Raw genomic sequence first — 24,579 nt, forward strand, 5'->3', positions numbered from 1 at the left:
AAAAACAGTTCTTGGTCAATTGAATTTATCAAATTAAAATTTAATGAACTGGAAACCTTTCACCCCCCCTCCCTGAAATTCATTGAAAATCATTAGATTTAAAAAATTGAAGATGAATGATGACTTTTTTTCTGTGATATTAAATCTTTAATCAAATGATTAATTCAGTTGTTAGGAAAATAATTAAAAATTAAAGAATGACATATTTTTACTCGAAAACTGATTTATATATATTAAGGACAAACACAGCACAAATAGTCATACCATAATCTGCATAATATACGTGACCGTACTTTAATAGTTTCCTGATTTTCTGCTAGAGGTGTAATAAGCAATGAACCGGGTAAATGGAAGGCAGATTTTGAAGCCCGGGTTGTTAATCTCTGATGATAGACACTTAAAAGCTATTCTCTGTCTGACAGCCATCAGAGAATTTTATATCAGTCTTTGGGAAAAAGGGGCGGGAGGGGGTGGTCCCTATTGTGGCATCCTCCAATTATATGCTAATCAGAGAACATCACATTAGTCTCACATGTTGGCGAGCTCGCCCTAATGTAACATCCTCTGTAAATGAGCCTATCAGAGAATATCTTACAAGCAATCCTCCAATTGTCAGCTAATCAGAGCATGTCACACAAAGTCTCCGGCGCTGTTCTTCTTATATATCATCTTCAAAGAATTAGCCAATCATAGTGAGTCACTCTCAGCTGTGTAAACCATCAGAGTATTGCACATTTTTTCCTCTTCCTATCCCCTCCAAGCTTCACTGTCGGTCGCTCTTCTGCTTGAAATTTTCTGAACCAGAAAGAAGTAATATGTACATCATTCTGCTTGATATTTCTTCAAATACTATTTTTTTTTTACACAATACAGATGAGAATCTAAAAGCATTGTATTAATTCTAAATGGACTTATAATAATAACTTAGTAAAGGGCCAAAGGTAAAAAAAAAAATGTATGAATTTGAGTTAATTGAAAGTCATGATTACTTCGGAAAACCTTAACAATAAATATTTAATGCAAGAAGGATCATTTTTGGATTACAACAAACACATTTCATCACCTCTCTTTCTGGGCTGTTTTGTATTTTTGCTTGGATTAGTTATAAACACAAGAAGTGAACTTACCTAATAAATCTGACAAGATCATAAAATGCCTGATCCACGTTAACTCGCACCTTGGCACTTGCTTCTATGTAATTAATACCTAACTGTTCTGCTAATTCAGAGCCCTCCTCTCTGCTGACCTGGTAAAGAAATAAATTTCTATGTAATAATTTAAACCACAATAACAGTCTTTGATCAATTTCTAATCTGGATGTACTAATACTGCAGTGGATCAGAGACAAAAATAACAAATTTCTATAAACAAAAGACCAAATGGGCCTGCATTGCTCACCTGGTATTCAATGATTTTCACATTACTAGTACATTAACATTACACATCATAGACATTCAGCATTGTGGTCAATGAGAAGAAATCATTTAGAGGTTCTACTTAATTTGACATCTGTAACATTGAATAGATATTGAATATTTGATCCCTGTGAGCTTGAATATTGGTAAAAATCATTTCTTTTAGAAAAGTTGATGGGTTTTATGTCAAAGATCTACAGGTACCCTGCAAAATATCAAGATTCAAAGTCTCTTGGTTAATGGGAAGTCTTCTGAAGATTTTAACAAATTAAATCCCTGTGACCTTATATATTTGTCAAGTTAATTTTTTTGCACACATTATGAATTCTGCAAGCTAAATATTATTATTCTATTCATGGTGATTCATCATCAAAAGGAATTTTAAGGTTTCAACAAATTTGACCCCCGTGACCTTGAAAATAAACAAGAATTTGTCACATAAAATTGAATGGTTATCAATACATAAATTCGTGCCTTCAACAGCAATTAGGGTAAAATGTCTTCAAAAAGGACACAGCCTTGAAAGTACAGATCAGTCCATTTCTTAGATTCCTAAGAAACATAAACCACCATGGGTTGGAGGGTGTCAAACCGCATAACCTCGGAACTTCACTGGAGGTTGTGTGTGCCAACAATCAACTGACAGACTTATTGCAATCACTTATAATACTTGCAAGTTTGAGGAGATTCCCAAAAATAGTCAAGAAAGGAAAAAAATATTCACCACTCTAGAATGATCAAGGTCAGCTTTGTTGGCAACAAGGATCATAGGAAATTCCTCACGATCCTTCACACGGAGAATCTGTTTGTGGAACTTATAGATTTCATTGAAACTGAAATGAAAAGTAAATATGCATTTACACAACAAGTCTTATTCATCAATATATGTATTCTTCTAAAATTCATAGCAAGAAAAAGAATACTTCAAAAACAGATGATTTTCATGTATTCAAGTAAGTCATGTCTTCATTTCTACTTCAAAACTGACCTATTTTTGTCTGTGACTAAAAAATATTATTCAGTTGATCTGTGATTGACAAAACTTACCTACTTTTGTCTGTGACTGACAAAACTTACCTACTTTTGCCTGTGACTGACAAAACTTACCTACTTTTGTCTGTTACTGAGAAAACTAACAGAAAACCTTCACCAGATCTCATGTACTGTTCTCTCATAGCACTAAATTCCTCCTGACCTGCTGTGTCCAGGACTGAAAGCACAAAGGAATATTTATGAAACTCATTACATCTGTAAAGTAACACATCCATACAAATTCCTAAAAAAAAGGTTCCAAGCAGTATATTCTACTTTCACCTGGGCCTGTAGTCATGAAACCATTCTTATGCTCAAGCATAGATTTTGTACTCAAGATAATTTTTTCATAATTCACCTAAATGTTATCCAATAATACAAATGTCAACTATAAACACTGAATATAGCATTTGGCTTGAAGTCCTTATGAAATATTATCAAATCTTTCACAAAATTAGCCTTTCTTATTCATTTTTATCTAAAACAAGATACAAGACGTGAGCACAAAATTCATGCTTGAGCATGAGAACGGTTTACGGAATACGTTTCCTAATCAGTTGCTGACATAATTACCTAGCTTTTGCAGTCATCCTTCTTCTTTTCTATTTCAACAATTACATAAGTTTCAAGCAAGCACTTGTACAGCTTCACTTTTAAGACTGACAGCAGATCTTCAATGTTTATTGTCACGTGTCAACCAAATTCATCCCTTTTCAGTACAGATTTATTTTTGGATATAACAGTAATCACATACTTTTCATCTAAATTTGTTTGTTTTTTTAATTTCCTGGTTAATTGAAATGATTTAATGTATTGCTGGCTATATAAAGATGTCAACCATGATCATATCTGATACACAGTTACAATATAAGTCCACAACTACACCTAATGTAACTAAAGAAGGTAAAAAACAATCTAATATTTCAAATAAATTTAAGACAGATTTCAATATTTTTATCTACGAGTTTTACAAAAAATGTTTTGTTGATTATGTTTGGCAAATGGTCAACATAAGTACAATATATATATATATATATATATATATATATATATAAAAGATATGACCCACTTCACTGTACATTGTTATAAAGAAAACACATCTAGGTTACAACAGGTCAAGTTTTTCATTTCCTATGCTTTAATTGTAATGGTGAAAGCCAGCTAGAAAGTTAATATGTTCAGGATACAGTGTCACATTATAACTCATACAATTTTAAGTGGTCACCAAAAATCTATGTAAGTCATTACGTATATGTTTCTCTACCATAACTACTGCCTATTTTACATGGGAGAGACTAAAGGTTCAATGTACACTGTTCTTCCTTATCGTAACACAGAAATGTTAAGACTCTCATTAATTGCTCTGCGATATTTAAGTATTGCAAGTATTGACAGATGCTTTGACAAGTACTGGTAGAGAAATTTCTTAATCCACATTAATGAATAACATCCTGAATCCTATACATTCAGGTACAATATAGTAGCATTTGTTCTAAGTTTTAAAGATGTGTAAATACACATATTCAAATACATGTATCATGTACAAATAATGATTCAACTGGGAATTTTAATTTCTAAACATTACTTTTCTAATTTGATGTCCATTTTTCCAGTTTTAACATGTATATAAGGAGACATGGAGAAAAAAGGGTTCTTTTGTGTCATGTTTAAAGTTTATATTGGGTGATTAAATACACTATATGGGTATGTCTATTGTCTGTGGTTTAAAGTATCTATGAGACTGAGTGAACAAATATGGATATGTCAATTGTCTGTTGTTTATAGTCCTTATGGAAATGAGTGACCAAATATGGGTATGTCAATTGTCTGTGGCTTACAGTACATTTAGGAGTGAGTGACTGTATATGGCTGTATCTATTGACTGTGGTTTATAACATCTATGGGAGAGAGTGACTGTATATGGCTGTATCTATTGGCTGTGGTTTATAACATCTATGGGAGTGAGTGACTGTATATGGCTGTATCTATTGGCTGTGGTTTATAACATATATGGGAGTGAGTGACTGTATATGGCTGTATCTATTGACTGTGGTTTATAACATATATGGGAGAGAGTGACTGTATATGGCTGTATCTATTGGCTGTGGTTTATAACATATATGGGAGAGAGTGACTGTATATGGCTGTATCTATTGGCTGTGGTTTATAACATATATGGGAGTGAGTGACTGTATATGGCTGTGTCTATAGGCTGTGGTTTATAACATCTATGGGAGAGAGTGACTGTATATGGCTGTATCTATTGGCTGTGGTTTATAACATCTATGGGAGAGAGTGACTGTATATGGCTGTATCTATTGGCTGTGGTTTATAACATCTATGGGAGAGAGTGACTGTATATGGCTGTATCTATTGGCTGTGGTTTATAACATCTATGGGAGTGAGTGACTGTATATGGCTGTATCTATTGGCTGTGGTTTATAACATCTATGGGAGAGAGTGACTGTATATGGCTGTATCTATTGGCTGTGGTTTATAACATCTATGGGAGTGAGTGACTGTATATGGCTGTATCTATTGACTGTGGTTTATAACATCTATGGGAGAGAGTGACTGTATATGGCTGTATCTATTGACTGTGGTTTATAGCATCTATGGGAGAGAGTGACTGTATATGGCTGTATCTATTGACTGTGGTTTATAGCATCTATGGGAGTGAGTGACCAAAGTAACAAAATACGGATATATGTATGTTTTTCAGAGTGATCAGTGAAACAAAAATTGACATACATATATATTGTGCCTAATACTTTTAAAGTTTTTAAGGGATTGAATAACTGAATAAGACTTTAATGATACTTACTGTCAAGCCTGGCAACAACCTCGTCTATTACACATTGTTTTGTGTAGGAATCCTCTATTGTTGGATCATAGTCTGTCACAAAATAGGACTGGAAAAAGACAGTTTATAATGAAAAAGGCACCAAAGGAGAGTGTAAAAAAAGACCAATTACAAACTGACAAAAGTATAGATACCATATGCAAGTTATTGACCTTCTGTATTTTCAATAAAAAACAGTACACATTTATGCTTTGATGCACAGTTTTTTGGGTTATTTTTTATCTTAGATCTAGATAAATTCTGGTGTCAACATTTGGAAGTTTTAGACCTTATATCACAAAAGGAAAAATCTTATAAAAGACTACCATTTCAAGTAAAAATTTCAAATTTGTAAAAAAAAAAAATAACTCAAATTCCTTTTGTCCAAATAAAAAAAAATTATTCTAAAGATGCATTTACCCATACATTTACATTCTAGGCTTTTTTGACCTTGCCCCTCTGGTCCCATAGGGAGCCAGACAAGCTATTTGTATAAATTAAGTAAACTTTACCAAATGATATCAAACTTTGGCCAAAATCAAGCATCTTGACTTATACCAGTGGTGTTTTAAAGTCTAAAGAAAAAGTAGATGATGGACAGAAGTTGCAGGGCTATGGCATGGTAAAAGGTAATTACAATTGGTCCTCTGAACTTGAACTAAGTGACCTGTGTGACCTTTTTTATGTACATGAATCTGATGAATTAAGGAAGTACAATTCCACTCCTGATTTACTGTTAATGAATAAGATTGAAGAAAAGCTAGTTAAACTCTCAGTGTTTGTGTGAAATACTGATACATGTATCTTGATAAGTCAACAGAATTGTTTCCGTGTGGCATATAAAGACTATGCACCTGAGGTAAGGAAGAAAAAATCTTTCCATTTGTAATGATTCAGGAAGAAATATAGTGAAACCATTCAGTATTTAAATGGCCAAAAAAAAAAATGTTTGATTACTGAATGTGAAACCAGGAAGTTATTAGCAGAGAAACAGCTAACTTTGTGGTTTTTCTTTTACAAACAATTAAATATCAGGGGTAGTCAAGTGTCTTCTGGCCAAAACACTACTGTCTTGAAGATTGGTATTCTGTTGGACATATGAAATGTCACACATTAGACTTTCTGGTTTTGGGGCAAGAGGAAATTTAGACTATATGTAATGCTTCATTGGACTTTAATGTAATGAAAGATAGTTGGAAACAATGCAAAGGACCAAACTGAATTTATAAATTAGTAAGTGGTGTTTTGAGTTTTTTACAACTCATTCTAATACTGTAAACCATAGCATGATGCATTGCAAGCCACTGAGAATAAACTTCATTTGCGTTTCAGAATACTTTAAATCACTTTAAAAAGCAAATGAATGGATCAATTAAATTAAGTCATCAATTTAAGTCCCTCAAATAACTACATGAACAACTTGTACTCTGTAGCTTAACTATGCATGTCATGTACAATGACATACCATAGGCTATACTTTTATGAAATTTTGTTTTTGCTTTTGACAAGTAAAATCAAATTTACTTTCAGTTGTGATATGTGGTATCAAAAAAGTGAATGGAAGCATCCTACAACCAATTTTATATCAACCATTAAACGCTCTATTGTATCACAGAAGTTAGTGTTGGGCATAAGATTTTTTTTTCAATATGCAGGACATATCGTTTATAGTGATGATCAATTTCATCTGCATTTATATCAAATTCGTTCAGTGATCTGCTAATATGATTTTACCTTTTGAAAAAAACATTGATATATTGGAAAATCATTTCATACCTTGATATAATGCTACGGTAAAACCTCTGTAGCCTAACTGGTAATTTATATGTACGTTTTAAAATTAGAATGATGCATGTTTATTTATATAACGGTATTGTTGGTGGCTACGAACTCGGCATGGCATCTCAAACCGACGTAAGTCATTTACTGCGTGCCGGCAGCCGGTCACCACACTCGTGAGCAGGTCTAGCTAGACGGACAACTAGGCGAAGTAAACAATAATTTTTTCCAATAACACATCCGTCATACGATACCGTAAGAACGCAGTGGTGCGTGCTGTGATACTATATTTAATTGATTTTTTTTCAGAAATGTTAATCTAAAAAAACATCTACAGCGTAACGAAAACAAATTAAGCATAGGCCAATATAACGTATGTGGCCGATCAGCTGACGAGCTCTTAAGAGTCTTGCTGAAAATGATGAACGGAAGTAAAAAATCGCGATGGAAATGAATGATGATTCCACTAACCTGAATAAATTGTATGGTTAAGGCACTTTTGCCCACACCTCCACCTCCTACTACAACCAGTTTGTAACTCTGGCTGAAGGAGTTTGCTTCATTGTTCCTAGACATCGCTGAGGGAGTTTCTTCCACAGGATGTTTTCATGTCAAAATGGCGGAAGTGAATGATGCAGATTCATCGTTTTGGTTTCGATGTTTTGTAATAGTATGATATTAAGACTTTATTAAACATTCTAAATTCAGTATGTACATTTTGACTTGAAATTTGATGCATTTAGTCTATCGTTGTACCACATTATTTCTATGATTAGCTGTAGTTTCGTAGTATGCTAGCTCCGCTTATTTCCTCGCGTGTTGATTGGTCAATAATTTGTTCGTGATATTCAGAAGGAAATTCAAACGACTGCAGTGGAGGTAAAGGGAACACTTTAAATAGCTAAATATGTTGTTGTTATGATCCTGAAATCTTTTTTCCCAAAATTATGTTGGATTGTTGTAAGCTTTAAAGCACTATATAATAATCTAGCAACCCTAATTTTTAGATGGCAACGTTTTTATACCGTTTTATACCACTGCTGAAATTGTATACTGTTTAGTTTGTATGTTATTCCCGCCAGTGAAGTCTTGTTTGTGTTCGTGCAGGAAAAAAAATCTTTTTTTTTGAAAATTCAGGTTGAGTTATGTGGCTCCTGTAAGCTCACTCTCATAGAAGAACGCTAGTAAGAATACTTATCTACATCAACGTATTCATTTCTCAAGTTGTATGTAATAGATGTGATATAGTTTTAACCATAATGATCGATGACGAAACTCTACTACACGGGAATGTAGAAAGAAACAGAAACTCTTTACTTTTATAGGTTTGGTGGCATCCTGATTGACTGCCAAAAGTCTCGGGATGAACAAAGGACAAACATTCATCCATACCATTGGGTTGGATTCCTACAGATCCATCAACCAACATTTCCAGACAATTGTGGAACAACAAAGACAGTTCCATCAATGGCTAGAAGATATTGTGACTGATTGCAAAGCAGCTTTTGAAAAGTAATGAATGCTTAAACTCATGTAGACATTAAATGATTAAATGTAGGCATCCATGTACTTCCTTAGACATGAAGAAAAGTCAATGTAATATAATTAAAATCATATCTCTTATTTCTTTCTCTACCTCTTTACATGAAATTCAGATGGAGATCTTGCAATTGTTGCTTCATATCAACAATTTGGATAACTCTTTCTCATCATCAGGGTTTTCCATAATTTTGTTAGTAGTAGGCTGTGTAGTGAAAGTAGGCTGGCCTGCCATGTACGGAACATTATTACGGAACTGGATTTGTGTAGGCGGTCAAATGATCAAAGTAGCCGGTCAAATTGGCCGGCGACCGGTTCTTATGGAAAACCCTGTAGGTCATATTATATATTTTTTTGTGTGTGTTATCATCTGTATTCTACTACACTGGATCTGGATGAGGGCATTTATAATTATGGCTACATGTTGGTGAATAATTTTGGAGAATAGTGATTGGAAATCAATTAAGATCTATCATTGATTATTGGTTAAAATCAAATAGGTTTTTCAATGAGCTTAATCAATCACCTAATCAGCTGTCTGTTTGTTCGATATTGAAAGAAACAAAATGTTTTTTTGCTCTTATGGAAAACCCTGCATCATGGTATCTTTTGTTGGTGAGATGGGGAAATCCTCACTTAATTGTCTTTCCCCTCGAGTAGAGATCACCATATTTAAATCTTCAAGAGAATGAAAGATTCTATTATTCTCTTACCCAGGACAGGTGTATCCATGCTTTTTACCAGTATAAGAATTCGTTAGGTCATCTGAGACAAAGTCTCTGTGACCTATTACAATCCTCTATTGTGCGGCATAGTGTTTTGCAAACTTTTAAACATTTTTGACTTTTGGAAAACTGAACTGATTTTCAATGAAATTTCACAAAAACTTCCATGGCTAGACGCTCATGAAAATTGTAATGGTCCCCAGCCTTGAGGGGCAAGGGCCATATGGGTCAAATTGATTGAAACTTAAAAATGGTCTTCTCAAATCCTAGATATGGTAGAATCAAATACATTTCAAGGATGGAAAGGCCTTCAGAAGATTAGCCAAAATTATCAATTTTCTTGACCCAAGGGTCTCACATTTCCCCCTGTTTACTATAGTTCATATAGGTAAATTACATTTTGAACATAATTTGTCCATTTTCTTTTTGGAAATAGTTCAGACTTGGTTATAATTATGAGTACATATTGACCACAGCTGACCCTCAGGGGTCAAATGGGTCAAATTGACTGAAATTTCATAAATCTTCTTCTGGAGTCCCAGATAAAGTAGAACCAAATATTTTTTATATATGAAAGTGTCTTATGGTGCTTTACCAAAATTGTATATTTCATAACCCAAGGGCCTCATATTTCCCCTAAGGGAGGGGATAAAACCTATAATAGTTTATGTAAGAAAATAATATTTTTGAACATAATTTATCTATTTTCTTGTAAAATTAGTTCAAACTTGGTTAGAAGTATCGGTACAAGCTGACATTTTGATGATATTCATATATTGACTTTGACTGACCCACAAGTTAGCAAATATCATTTATAAGATATGTTACAATAAGTATTGTATATCAGGTGACCATTAAGACCCTTGGGCCTCTTGTTTTTCAAACAAGGGATGTGGGATATGGCTTTGGATTTCCCTGTCAGGATGATGGTAAAAAGTCCAATAACAATTCATTGATATCATATCGACAAATCTATAATTCTTTGGTAAATATGAATTCCTGTTAATGATGCAAAGCACTGGGACAACAAAAACACATACCTAACAAGGCTAGCAGGGTAAGAGAAAATTATCATTCAACCCCTTATTTGTGAGATGTAGGGATCTCAACACCAGTGTAAGAACATTGAAAGCATAATGTCTCTTTGTTGATCCCGCATGGTTCCATATGTTATCTTTTGGGTTTTGTTTGTACATTTTATATTTTCAGTGTTAAAGCTTTTTCTTTTGAAACAATTTCAGACCAGACATCAGGTTATTGCCAAAGACGCCTACAGTTAAGAGAAGCAAAAAGAAAACCAAAAAACGTGACAGCAGTGATGTTTTTGAACAACCATCCAAAAAAAGGTAGGCTTACCTACTCAGAAATTTTGGAGACAAAATGCTTTCCAAATAATGAAATGTTTGAAAATGAACAAAATATAAAAGATAAACAGTTTTCTCTAATTTTTTTTTCTCTTCTTAAATTATTATTTGAAATGTTTTGTCATCCATTATATCAATAAAATTGTAAATGAAATGTGAACCAAATACAATTTTTTTCAACTTTAGTTATAAAGTAAAACAACATCAGCAAAAGATGTTACCTCTATTATTTAACATGAAATTATCATTACAAAAAATTTGTGATGAGTATTTGGTTTTGAATCTTGTTAGAAATTCTTCTTGGGGTTCATCTGCTTAAAACAAATTGTTTTGCTAAATTTGAGAGAGGCATGCAATCCTTGCAATGAATTAAGTATTTTCCTTGAAATCAAAATTTATTTCTGCTAGAGCTAATTCAGCCTCATTGATTAACGAAAAAGTTATTTATAACAAAATAATGATAATCAACCTGTGTAATTTTCTATATTTATTTTTTTCATTTTTAGTTATGTAGAAACATTATTTTTAAAAAAGTAGTTTAAAGTCTTGATCGTCCTGAATTTTGTATTTTCAGTTTACGAGACAATGATGAAACAGATGTTGAAGAAGAACAACCTAGAAGACGTCCACAGCGACGTGCTGCATCAAGAACAGTTTCAAGCTCCTCCAGTAAAGCTTCTCAGACACGAAAGAAAAAGAAGGTTTCTGGAGATGGCCCACAATTGTCAATTACGAAAGTTATAGAAAAAGAGAACTCTGAGCCTGTGCTTGAAAGCACACCAGAAAATGATAGACTTCATATACCTAAATCAATGCCCAATGTGATGCCCATTAAAATGTCACCCCTACGTAAACATACTGTGACAGGTCCTTGTATGAAGAAGGCTGGGCCAGGTCATGTAAAGGATAAAGTTCTTGTGTTTGAGGACTTGATGGAGTTGAGTAGTCCTACAACACCACAAAACAATAGCTGCACAACAACCCCCAAAAATAATAATAGCTGCTCCACAACTCCTGTCACACAAAAGAAGCTGTACAGTGCAGTCGAATCAAATTTGTACGAGGAAACGATACCTGTACCAGAGACTCCTGAACAGAACAACAATGTTTCTACACCAGACACTGTCAAAGGACCAGAAAAACAAGTATTAGTATCTTCTGTAGTAACGCCGTCACGCAACAATAATAATCCATCAAATGTTACAGAGACCCCAAACACAACTCTCACCCCATTAGCTCATACTGGACCCAAGGAACGCCGTCAAAGTTCCCGAAGGTCATCTACCTGCAGAAGGTCACGAAGGACATCCAGAGCAAGCTTAAGGAAATCATTGAAAATGATTGCGTCTCAAAGTAAATTGGAAATGACAAAACTAAGAAGCCAATTACAGATTCCTGCCATGGCTTCTACTGCTATCGTAAACCAAGATTCTCCCAGTACTGAAGGATTCCTAAAAGATACAGCTGTAAGTTTAGCAGCAGTAGGGTTGTTGAATGTCACTCAAATTCTGTTTTATACCAAAATTTCCTTTAGCTACCAATAATCTCCACTAATTTCTGTGTTATTATTTAAGCTTCTGGGAGTTATTTTGAACAAGGATATTTCCTCTGAAACTTTGCTTGTCCAAACAAGTTAATACAGTTAAGGTCATGTTGTGGATAATTGGGATGGGTAGATTGATCAATAGGGAAGTGCGATGTCAATTTTTTTCATACTAGGCAAAAAAAATGTATTTACAGTACAGATCTGATAAAATATAGTTGTATTAGTATCTTAAAATGATCTCAGATATACATATCCGGTTCATTGATCTTCATTTTCAATGCAGTTTATGAAGCATTGTAAAACAATTACTTTTCTCTCTCATTTTTGGGTTCGCTTTCTTTTAGAAGCCTCTTTTGTACCTGTAGTTGTTGAAATTTAATGTTGATTGTGTTTAAAACATCCCTTTTTCTTTGTTCTATAGACTACTGAAAGAAAAGTTGTCCACACGAAACTAAAGTTGAAGAAAAAAGAGGTAAGACATTTTGTTTCATGTAAGGATTGTTTTGTTCTCTCTTAAAGCTCGTAATATAAGAATCTTGTTAATTCATTTTAAACTTCCTGCATATTGCTTGTTTAAGGAAAGACTGATTATGCTTCTACAGTTGTATGACAATAACATCCCAGTAATCTAATATCCATATTTTCTATTTCCATGTGTATCTGATCAATTCTGTCCAAACAAAAAAAAAACAAAAATCTGGACAAGAAATCTTATATATATGACAATGTCATGTTTATGCTTGTAATTTCTGATTTTTTGCTTTACGCAAATTAAACAGTAATGGTAAGGTCATACAGGAAAGTAAGCCAGAGTTTACACAAGCTTTTAAAATTCTTGTGCCAAAAGATTTTCCAAGCTTAATTTTCTTTGCCAAATGAAATTGATTCACAAAATAAAAATGCAAGAGTTTAATCGTTCTGAAGTAATCCTTTTTTTTGTTTTTTAATTTTATTTTGTAATCTGTATATAGTATCTCCTCATAAAGTCATACTGTTAATATTTCATTCTAAATATAGTCCAATCATATAACCCAAATTAGCTAATTGATATTAATTTTCCTTTAGCAAGTTTTTTTTAATCGGTATCATATCACGAATGTCAAGGGGTTGTTGATTATTAAATATTTCAAGCATCAATATGCCAACCCATTTTCTCTCTCTCTTTTTGTGTCTAAAATGGGGCATATTTGTGAATCAATAAGCAAGCTGTGAGCAAACAGCTCACGTTTATTTGATTAGGAGTTGACATGTTATTTTCAGTCTGTTACATTATATTCAATATGAAAGAAATTAATCAAGTTCTCTTTCTTTTCTTTCCAGATCCCAGTTGATGATTCCTCAGTTGTTTCCAGTCAACAATTGTCAAAGACAAGCAATTCGTCAGGAGGAGAGGAAAATGACAACAGTGCTAGTTGTCAACAGCAAAGTAACCAATCAGACAAAGTGCTTGATACGCCAAAGACTTCATGTAATGAAGATGAATGGTTTTATGAAGAAGTGGTTCAGAACCTTAAGATAGTTTATGTTGAAGATTCTGATATTGAACAACTTTCAGATATAGATGATGTGAAAAAGAGTGATCCAGATAGCGAAGCATGTGAGAAAAATAATGCCGGTAGGAAAAGGGGTAGGTCAACATTCAATGCTAAGGATATTAATAATGAGGTCAGTGAAAGTTCTCCTCTTAAAGAAAAGACTTCACCCACTGATGTGTCGTCTGATACAGCCAGTGTAAATAAGAAGCCAGTGTGTGCTAATACACGGACCAAGCAACGCAAGAACACGGCTACATCATCAGTGTCTTCCAATGATGATTTAGCACTTGATAGAGACTCTGGCTTGGGAAAAGACAGTGATATCACAAGAAGCACACGATCAAAGATGCGTAAACCAAATGCTGCTACAAGTTCTGTGGATGACAGTGATGCTGATGATGAGAGAATGGCAGAAGAAGAAGTTGTGCCAGTTCGGCAGAGTACTCGAACAAAGCAGAGAAAACAAACTGCATCAACTGCTTCAACAACTTCTGATTTAGGGGACAGTTCCTCTGAACCACCTCTTAGGACCAGTTCTCGGACCAAGCAGAGGAAAAATACTGCTGCTTTATCTGCTTCGTCTGCTGATGATGAGGTGATGGAAGTTGATGGAAATAGTCAGATTCGTCAAAGTACACGCTCGAAGGCACGCAAACCAAGAGCTGCACCTATGTCTGTCAGTAGTGATGAGGGGGATGACCCATTTTTGATGCCAGATGCACCTCCGATGCGATCTACAAGGTATGTGCTAATGCCTTTTGTTCTCAGTGTTTGAAAGTCTGCCTTCAGTTCTGTACTTCACTTAGAACATTTCATGTCATTGATGATTGTGTAGACCATTTTGATTATATCCCTTTGAACATTTCATGTCATTGATGATTGTGTAGACCATTTTGATTCTATCCCTTTGAACATTTCATGTCATTGATGATTGTGTAGACCATTTTGATTATATCCCTTTGAACATTTCATGTCATTGATGATTGTGTAGACCATTTTGATTATATCCCTTTGAACATTTCATGTCATTGATGATTGTGTAGACCATTTTGATTATATCCCTTTGAACATTTCATGTCATTGATGATTGTGTAGACCATTTTGATTCTATCCCTTTGAACATTTCATGTCATTGATGATTGTGTAGACCATTTTGATTATATCCCTTTGAACATTTCATGTCATTGATGATTGTGTAGACCATTTTGATTATATCCCTTTGAACATTTCATGTCATTGATGATTGTGTAGACCATTTTGATTATATCCCTTTGAACATTTCATGTCATTGATGATTGTGTAGACCATTTTGATTATATCCCTTTGAACATTTCATGTCATTGATGATTGTGTAGACCATTTTGATTCTATCCCTTTGAACATTTCATGTCATTGATGATTGTGTAGACCATTTTGATTGGATTGATTTGTTGAATACTTTGCTGAATTTTAATATTTCATTCAATCAGAACAAAGACAAGGAAAAGACAGTTGGATGAGGACAATAGTGCTGATGAGTCAATATCTAAAAAGTCCTGTACAGAACACTCTATATCACAGGTAACACTTGTTAATTTACTTCAGAATAACATTTACCATGTGATTACTACACACTTTGTTGTGTAAGTTGCAAAATTTATCTTTGACTTTAGAAATTGGTGATATAAACCTTCTTAAGTTTCAGACATAGAAAATTGTTATTACTAATCCAAATTGTTTTGATTTGCTAGGTTTAATTCAGCCAAAAGTTTCATGGAAACCTTGTTTCCTGCAGTTACTTTCATGTTTTGTTTGCGTTTTGATATAATGTAGTTTGGTTTTACTTAAAAGAAGTTTGTCTTCTTCCATGTAAAAAATTCTGAAAAAATTTACCCTTGATCAATTTCAGTAACACTTGCAATCAATTTGAAACTCGGTATTATGAAGAAACATACCACAATGATATAAAAAGATCACCACACTCTTGACGTATTCTTCATCAGGAAAGTAGCAATATCATTTATATTACCTTGTTTTGATAATGATTTTGTTTGTTTTTGTAGGTGGAAGATTCATTTGAACAGTTGGAGAGGCTATGTAACAGCAGTGCTGGTAATAAAACATTCATATATCTATTATGACATTATATTCAAGGTAGAGAACCCTGTCAAATAAGTTTTATAACAATAATGATTGAGGAAAGGAAAAAGAATGCTTAACAAAATGTGTTTTAATTTGAACTAATTTTTTTCATAATCATATTTAATTGGCTATAGAGGGCTATTCCAGTAATATGTTTTTCCCTTACCAGGACTTTGTTTTGTTTTTAGGTACCAGCCATAGAATTTAATTGATAATTTTCTTAAAAGTTATAGACAGGGAAGCAGACCATGAATAGGAGATATTTGTTTTGGAGTTCTTAGGTCAAGTGGGGTTTTACAGGAACAGTCGAGAATGCTATATTATTAACTATCTATATAATAAAAACAATGTTCTTTTCAACTTCCAGATTTTTCAAACAGGGAAATTTCAACACCAAAATCCAGGTAAGGCAGCAGCATTTGTTTTGTAAAACTTGTTATGGATATAAAGAAACAAACCCTTTCAACAGCAATATTCCTAATGATGACTTTGCTACTAATTATCTTCCTAGTTTAAAGGATATATTGTTTAATAGATGATTTAGTGTTTATACTTAACATGCCAAGCATTTAATCTTTTTATCTATATGTCTAATGGAACAAGTTAAGATCTATGCAATACAGCGAAAGTAGGATTTTTAGTGTCTGAACCTCCCAGATGAAATGATAACACCTATGTCCTGTGTATTTGTAGTGACAACAGTGACACTGGATCTGCAGAGAAACTAACGGTATGTATTTATTCTAAAAATTAAAGTTGAGTAAAATTTTTATTTGGAGAATAATTCTGTGAGAAAAGTTCTATGTCCAAGTTTCTTACAATAATTTCATGGGGGTATTTCAGCTGTGGTACATCTTCAATTTGGGCATTTTACTTCATTATGTAATTCCTAAGTCCCCCAAGAATTCTATTTGGCAGTAAATAGTTAAGTTGCCTCTCTTCAGGTACATAGCTCGGCTAGCAGCTTCGATATCTTGACAGTGTATTTAAGTATTTACTTGTTGGCTGGGTAATACTGAAGTTTTGGCAGGCACTACAGCTGTTATAGCCCCTTAGCCCATATCATTATAATGTAATAAACTATTAAGATTCCTCTGCGTAATTTGTTTATAAATCTGTGAGAAAAGTTCTACAAGTCCATGTTTTCTACAATAAATATTTAAGTAAAAACAGATGTAGGGAACAGCAATCCTTCACCATCATGGCAACAATGAAATTGGTACAAATCCGGGAGATATTGCTATAAAGCGACACTAAACAAGTAATGGTCATTTCTTTGTCTTTCAGCCCTCTGCAAAACCACCTTCGTTTGTAAACAATTTATCAAAGGTCCTGCCACCGTCCGCTTTGTCAACAGGAATAATGAAGTCCTTCATCAAAAATAAAAATTCTCCTGCCAAACTGACTATAAAGGTACCTGATTTTCATTTTATATGTAGTCTGTAGATAAGTTTTGATAGGTCCTGCCTCAGCATTTGCATTAATGTGAAATTTGTTTAATACTTTTTTCTGAGACGATACTTTGACAGCAACAAATCTTGGTAGTGTTAAATGGGTATGAAGTTTGTTTATAAGTCAGACAAATTAAGTCAGCACAATCACAGGTTAGGGATGTTAAGATGCTATTTTTTATGTACAAAATAGGAAATGTTGGTGGATCATGCTGACTTGCAAGAATGCCTTCAAAAATATTTCATTTTACTTTATAAGATTTCAAACACACTTTCAATAAGCACATAAAGGATTTTCATCACATTCAATTATGTATTTTGAGACTTTTTTTTTTGAAGTTTTGAAGTCAAAACAGGAAGGTAAAAAAATGAGCTCTTTCATTTGTTGATGGATTTATTGAAGCTTAAATGGCTTTATTTTACGATGCAGTTTGTAGTAAAATTGGTGACATTTCAATACTGATCTTGTAACAAATTCATTGTATTTAACTGTTGTTAACATTTATTTTTGCATTGATATTTGATTTGATATTGTCTACAGGAGCAACAAGAGCTGCGTAAGAAAGAACTGAGTGAAAAGCAGAAAAAGGACGAACAAAGACTGCAACAGCGAGATGCCTTACTGAAGATCAGGATTGAAGAGCAGCGCAAGTATGAACACTTCTTCATTTGGCTTAGTTATTGTGTGATAGGTTTTCCCTTAATGATAAGTTCATGTTGAGTCATGAGAGTAAAATCATATAAAATAGATGGAAGTGTTAATTTCATTTGTTTAATGTTTTCTTCTCGATAAACACACCTCACAAATGCAACACGAAATGTATAAACTACAGCTTAAGTTATTATTCACTTTGGGCCAGACAAGCCTTAGGAAAAACATGTAAGAGAACAGCATAGATGGTCCTTATCTGATTAAACTGACATTCATGATATGATCTTTTTAGAATTTATCATTTCTCTCGTTACTTTGCCATGGTAAAATCTTTATTACATTGTTGAAACATCTTCAGGAAAAGGGAAGAGAGGATGAAAAAGGCAGCTGATCAGAGACAGCTGTTACAGAAGCATGACATCGATCTGAAGAACAAACTTCAGAGACAGCGTGAAGAAAAGTTACAACAGACAGAAAACTTACGAGAGGAGAAAATGAGGGAGGAACGAGAGAAACAAAGGATAAGGTCTGTATAATACTACGCAAAATTAATTATCTGACATTCATGGTATCCTGTCACATTTAGTTGAAATTAATCTTACATTGGATATGGACCTCAACTTTTAGCTGTGCAGTTAGTATCTGTCTATTTATCTTTAAGGTTGAAAAAGATGCAAGAAGCAGAGGAAAGGAGAAAGTTGGATGAAGAAGAAAGATTACGAAAATTGAAGGAACAGGTATAAACAAATTAAAATGTGATCCATTCCTCCATAATTTTTGTGTTTTATCAGCCACATGAAGTTTTGCATAGACTTAGATCTCATAAGAAAGAAAATGCAAACAAAAATTGCTGGGAAACCTTAATGATTTGGAGATCATTAAAATTGATAACTCCTGTATTGTGGTGAGAGTGAAATCGCCACAGAAGTACAGAGATGATGGACTTCTTCAGTGATATAGAAAGAGATTTATTGACAAAAAAAATATTGAAAGAGGAAACTGATTATCTGTTCACATTGTATAGGAGGAAGAAGAAAAGAGGCTGAAAGATTTACAGGCTAAGAAGAAGGAACAGGAACAGAGAGAGAGGCAGCGATTGATTTTAGAGGAGCGCCGTCGTCAGGAGGAGAGGGCTGCCCAGGTAGAACGTGAACGTCAGGCTGAACAGGAAAGGCTGAAACTGGCATTAGAAGAGGAGCGACAGAAAGAAGCAGAAAGACAGCGACTGAGAGAACAAAGGTAGAACATAGCAGAGAGTTAACAGCGGAGAATAGTGCTGTGTGTTGTCACACTATTGATACAGTGACAATTGCTTAACCAAACAGTATCTGCTTCTGTTAAAGACATTTCTTGGGATAGAATCCTGAAATGAGAGCATATAGTCTGCCCTTTGACTGTTCAGAGTATAGCACAAAAACTTCATAGATAAAAAGTGCACAAGAACCATCACTCTCTTTTGCATAATTAGGAAAGATTACAAGGGAATCCTACTTAAATTTGATCTGGAGCATTACACTAAACCTATAAGAGCTCACCATGAAAATTCATAGGTATATAGATCTGAACAAGGAAAAGTTCAGTGCGCAAGAACCATCACTCTATTTTTCATAATTTTGGAGTTATTGCCCTTTGTTATTTTTCTTACTTTTGTCCTATTCTGGGAGCATAACCTGTCTAAGGCGACCCTTGTTTTATGTGAAAACATATCTTTTTGAACTAATTCCCAAATGCTCTTCTGAATATTTTCAGTTGGGCAGGATATTGCAAACTATGAGGATTTTGTTTTGCAGTAGGATATTTTATTTATGAAGTGAAATCACATGGTGTATTTGATGTTATAGAAGTAACATTAATGTTGTGAAAAACATGTAACAGGGAATCCATTCAAATACTAAGGATGTTGAAATGTTATTTTTTGTTACAGGGAAAAGGCTGCAGCTTTGGCCCAGGCAGAGAAAGAGAGACTAGAACTTGAGAAAAGGAAAGAACGAGAACTCCAACTGAAAAAGAATCTAGAAAAACAGAAAGAAATGGTATGTACTTTCTGAAAGACTACTGATTGATTGTGCAAGGTATATTTAGGTACCAAGCATGTGGTGGAGACATGAAGGCAGTGAATTGAAATGGTTGAAATTAAACTTATGGAGTTCAGAACTTTAGACATTGGTGCCTGGTTGTTCAAATGTCGGTTAGAGTAAACCCATTGTAAATGAACATTTTCAGATTTGAACTGAACAAAATTGGGAGTATTTGTTTTGAGAGAATAAATTGATTCATTTGAAATTTGAGTGTTTTGGATTGCTGTGAAAGTGCTTTTTTTCCATTTGAAAAAATGTTCACTAACCACTGACTTACTTGTATGAACTTTCAAACAATCGGTTTTGAAATTTTGTCACACAATACATGAGATTTATTTCCATTTCCAACTTGATAATTACAAAAACCTACATGTGGTTCATAGGCATCTGTCTTGATATTTAGCTTCATTTCTTTGATAAGACTTTGGAGTATGTTAACTCATTTTCCATCAACAATTCTTTTATATATATATATTTAAATATATCACACAGATAAACAGAAAGAAAACAGGCAGGATTTTTAATAAAATTAAACAAATTTATAGCTCCAACCCAGGAAAAGGCTGCTTGTAAACCTACGTTTATAAACATACACATAAATCTTGTGGTTAAACCATAGAAAGACTGTTTTGCTCTCTTTTTTTGACATTCAGATGTGTTGTAACTACTCTTTTAAAAAAAGATACTTTGTATTTTAAAGGCCAGAAAACAACAGGAGAAATGGGATAAACAGAAAGAAGAACAGAAGAGGCAGGCTGCTGAACTACAGAACCTGATAGCTAAACACAATGCCAGTGTAACAGCTCCAACCCAGGTCAAAAAGGCTCCACTGCCTAAACCTACGTTTATAAACACTACACAAAACATGTCACAGTCAACCAATTCAGACTCGTAAGTACAGCAAGTTACAGAAACTGTGATAACATTAAAAACATGTCACAGTCAACCAATTTAGACTCGTAAGTACAGCAAGTTACAGAAACTGTGATAACATTAAAAACATGTCACAGTCAACCAATTTAGACTTGTAAATTCAGCAAATTACAAAAACCCTGACAACATCCATCACATGTCAGATTATACAATATTACAGCTTATACAATAGTCTTTGTTGTTTAGAGATTACAGATTACAGCTTATACATTGAACAGTACAATAGTCTTTGTTATGTTAGAGATGTATTTCAGCTTATACAATAGTCTTTGTGTTTTACAGCTTATACAATAGTCTTTGTTGTTTAGGGAACAGCTTATACAATAGTCTTTGTTGTTTAGGGATACAGCTTATACAATAGTCTTTGTTGTTTAGGGATTCCTGTCTGGGATTACAGCTTATACAATAGTCTTTGTTGTTTAGGGATTACAGCTTATACAATAGTCTTTGTTGTTTAGGATTACAGCTTATACAATAGTCAGATTACAGCTTATACAATAGTCTTTGTTGTTTGATTACAGCTTATACAATAGTCTTTGTTGTTTAGGGATTACAGCTTATACAATAGTCTTTGTTGTTTAGGGATTACAGCTTATACAATAGTCTTTGTTGTTTAGGGATTACAGCTTATACAATAGTCTTTGTTGTTTAGAGATTACAGCTTATACAATAGTCTTTGTTGTTTAGGGATTACAGCTTATACAATAGTCTTTGGGATTACAGCTTATACAATAGTCTTTGTTGTTTAGGGATTACAGCTTATACAATATTACAGCTTATACAATAGTATTTGTTGTTTAGAGAGTACAGCTTATAAAATATTCTTTGTTGTTTAGGGATTACAGCTTATACAATAGTCTTTGTTGTTTAGGATTACAGATTACAGCTTATACAATAGTCTTTGATTACAGCTTATACAATAGTCTTTGTTGCTTATACAATAGTCTTTGTTGTTTAGGGATTACAGCTTATACAATATTACAGCTTATACAATAGTCTTTGTTGTTTAGAGATTACAGCTTATACAATAGTCTTTGTTGTTTAGGGATTACAGCTTATACAATAGTCTTTGTTGTTTAGGGATTACAGCTTATACAATAGTCTTTGTTGTTTTTAGAGATTACAGCTTATACAATAGTCTTTGTTGTTTAGGGATTACAGATTACAGCTTATACAATAGTCTTTGTTGTTTAGAGATTACAGCTTATACAATAGTCTTTGTTGTTTAGAGATTACAGCTTATACAATAGTCTTTGTTGTTTAGAGATTACAGCTTATACAATAGTCTTTGTTGTTTAGAGATTACAGCTTATACAATAGTCTTTGTTGTTTAGGGATTACAGCTTATACAATAGTCTTTGTTGTTTAGAGATTACAGCTTATACAATAGTCTTTGTTGTTTAGAGATTACAGCTTATACAATAGTCTTTGTTGTTTAGGGATTACAGCTTATACAATAGTCTTTGTTGTTTAGGGATTACAGCTTATACAATAGTCTTTGTTGTTTAGGGATTACAGCTTATACAATAGTCTTTGTTGTTTAGAGATTACAGCTTATACAATAGTCTTTGTTGTTTAGAGATTACAGCTTATACAATAGTCTTTGTTGTTTAGGGATTACAGCTTATACAATATTACAGCTTATACAATAGTCTTTGTTGTTTAGAGATTACAGCTTATACAATAGTCTTTGTTGTTTAGAGATTACAGCTTATACAATAGTCTTTGTTGTTTAGAGATTACAGCTTATACAATAGTCTTTGTTGTTTAGAGATTACAGCTTATACAATAGTCTTTGTTGTTTAGAGATTACAGCTTATACAATAGTCTTTGTTGTTTAGGGATTGGATGGCTCTCTTATTTACCTTGTATTCACTTTTCATGGTTTTTTGTTTGTTATTATTTAGATATGAGATGACTCCAGTGAGGAAATATTCAAGAAACAGTGATAACTACGACATAACTGATATGAAATCGGACGACTCTACTGATGATGATGAGAAACCCAGAAGAAAGATACCTGCATGGGCTCAAGGTTTGTATGAATATTTGATATATTAAAGCCAATGAAATTAAATTTGTGGTTAAAGCAGGGTCAAGCTTCAAAATTGTTAATGCTTTAAATAGACTTTTAAGTGTTATTTAAGTGCTAAGGAATATTCATTCATGCACATGTAGTTTGGATAAACATACATTTTGGAGAATATGTCATCTGTTATATCTGTAAAGTTGACATAAATGGTCTATAATACAGATACAAATCATTAAGCCAGATTTCTTTGTTTTCCACACATCTCTTTAAAACTTGGCATGCTTTAATTCAATTTGTCTCATCACCATTTCCATATTTGTATTGAAAGGTATAAAGATGCCATGCCCCAACAGTTTTATTGGGGTCATAAAATTGGCTATTTATCAATTTTCAAAAGGCCAAACTATATAAGAATACCTCAGATGAATTTTGTTTCAATGTCACCATGACTTTCTTGTAGACATTCTCTAATTCCAATATTTTTTGCAGGTCCCAATTTGAAGGCTTCTCTTATCAACCAACACTACCATCCACCAAACCTCCCACAGCTGTTTGGACCTATTGATCCACCAGATTTAAACCTACTCTTCAATAAGAAGAAGGCCCGCTTCAACAAGCGCACAAGCTCTGCCCACTGGGACTCTCCAATTATGAAACCAGGAACAACATTCCTGAATTAGATTGTGTGTTCATTGGATTGTTAATGCCTCCATCAGTTTTACAGATTATTTTTTACTTTAAGCAACCTGAAGTGATAGGAGTGATATTTGAAGGAGTTTGAATTGAAGTTATTTAAAGAATGAAATTATTTTGAAACTATTCAGATTCCATCTATACCTTCAGGATAAGTCATGTAGTAGATATATGTATTTGAATCTAGACTTAAGCAGGCATGTTATTCTGTTGAATTCATTTATAGATAACTTTTTCATTTGTAGATATCTGAATTTCATCACGAAATATCCCTAAAAAAATAATATGTAATTATTGTAATAAAAAATTGTATTATTCTATTTGAAATTTGTAATAATCTTAAGAGAGATCTTTATATTAAAACAATCCCTCGTCCTGCATTTCCCCACTCTTAAGTCAAATTTCTAAAGGCAAAATCTATCTATTGGTGCAGAAAAGATTGTAGTATTTTGATACCATGATCAAATTTATGTGAAAAAATAAATTATTAAAGATGTGTGTGAGAGAGGATGAGTTGTGCCCATTTTTTTTTTAAACGCTGAAACATAGATGGGGAGGTAATTTACATGGAATATCTTTGTCAAAATCTGATGTTTTTCTCGTATATAAAAATTCTATTGCTTATCCAACTGGATATGTAATCTTTTTCAAACTTTCATTGACAGTGCCCCGCACCCCAGACATTCATGCTTTGATATTAAAGGGGAAAACGGTTATATGTATTTTGATGAGTATTGATCATATTGATCAAGAAATGAAGTAATGTTTGTATATTTTCTCTGCACTGTGTGCTTTCCTTTTTATATTGTTCACTCTATAACTTCCTTCTTTAGTGATAGAGC

General features: G+C 33.4%; 2 protein-coding genes across 2 annotated transcripts; one reads left to right on the forward strand and one right to left on the reverse strand.

Annotated features, from left to right (window-relative positions):
- Positions 1–587: 587 nt before the first annotated feature.
- LOC132559389 (ras-related protein R-Ras2-like) lies at positions 588–7,644 on the reverse strand. Its single transcript, XM_060224003.1, has 6 exons — positions 7,540–7,644; positions 5,272–5,359; positions 2,523–2,625; positions 2,140–2,248; positions 1,128–1,246; positions 588–795 (listed from the first exon to the last, which is right to left on the reverse strand). Exons 1-6 carry the CDS (start codon positions 7,642–7,644, stop codon positions 720–722), a joined length of 600 nt encoding a protein of 199 aa, XP_060079986.1. The 3' UTR covers positions 588–719.
- A 787-nt stretch (positions 7,645–8,431) lies between these two features.
- On the forward strand, positions 8,432–23,835 carry LOC132559487 (inner centromere protein A-like). Its single transcript, XM_060224117.1, has 18 exons — positions 8,432–8,580; positions 10,574–10,678; positions 11,271–12,162; positions 12,664–12,714; positions 13,563–14,518; positions 15,247–15,337; positions 15,820–15,868; positions 16,266–16,302; positions 16,592–16,628; positions 17,186–17,311; positions 17,891–18,000; positions 18,360–18,527; positions 18,663–18,738; positions 19,026–19,240; positions 19,926–20,034; positions 20,780–20,970; positions 22,920–23,047; positions 23,534–23,835. The coding sequence occupies exons 1-18, from the start codon at positions 8,432–8,434 to the stop codon at positions 23,722–23,724; spliced, it is 3,681 nt and encodes a 1,226-aa protein (XP_060080100.1). The 3' UTR covers positions 23,725–23,835.
- Positions 23,836–24,579: the final 744 nt, after the last annotated feature.

Source organism: Ylistrum balloti, unplaced genomic scaffold (assembly GCF_031769215.1).
Source record: "Ylistrum balloti isolate Yb309-2 unplaced genomic scaffold, AGI_CSIRO_Ybal_v1 Utg369662, whole genome shotgun sequence".
NCBI lineage: Eukaryota > Metazoa > Mollusca > Bivalvia > Pectinida > Pectinidae > Ylistrum > Ylistrum balloti.

Coding starts and splice junctions, on each gene's coding strand:
- LOC132559389 (XM_060224003.1), bottom strand. CDS start 7,644: ATGTCTAGGAACAATGAAGCAAACTCCTTCAGCCAGAGTTACAAACTG. Junction 2,626..5,271: donor GGTTGTTGCCAGGCTTGACA/GTAAGTATCATT, acceptor TTGTGCTTTCAG/TCCTGGACACAGCAGGTCAG. Junction 1,247..2,139: donor ACCTTGATCATTCTAGAGTG/GTGAATATTTTT, acceptor TTTCTTTACCAG/GTCAGCAGAGAGGAGGGCTC.
- LOC132559487 (XM_060224117.1), top strand. CDS start 8,432: ATGAACAAAGGACAAACATTCATCCATACCATTGGGTTGGATTCCTAC. Junction 18,528..18,662: donor CGAGAGAAACAAAGGATAAG/GTCTGTATAATA, acceptor TTTATCTTTAAG/GTTGAAAAAGATGCAAGAAG. Junction 20,971..22,919: donor CAGTCAACCAATTCAGACTC/GTAAGTACAGCA, acceptor GTTATTATTTAG/ATATGAGATGACTCCAGTGA.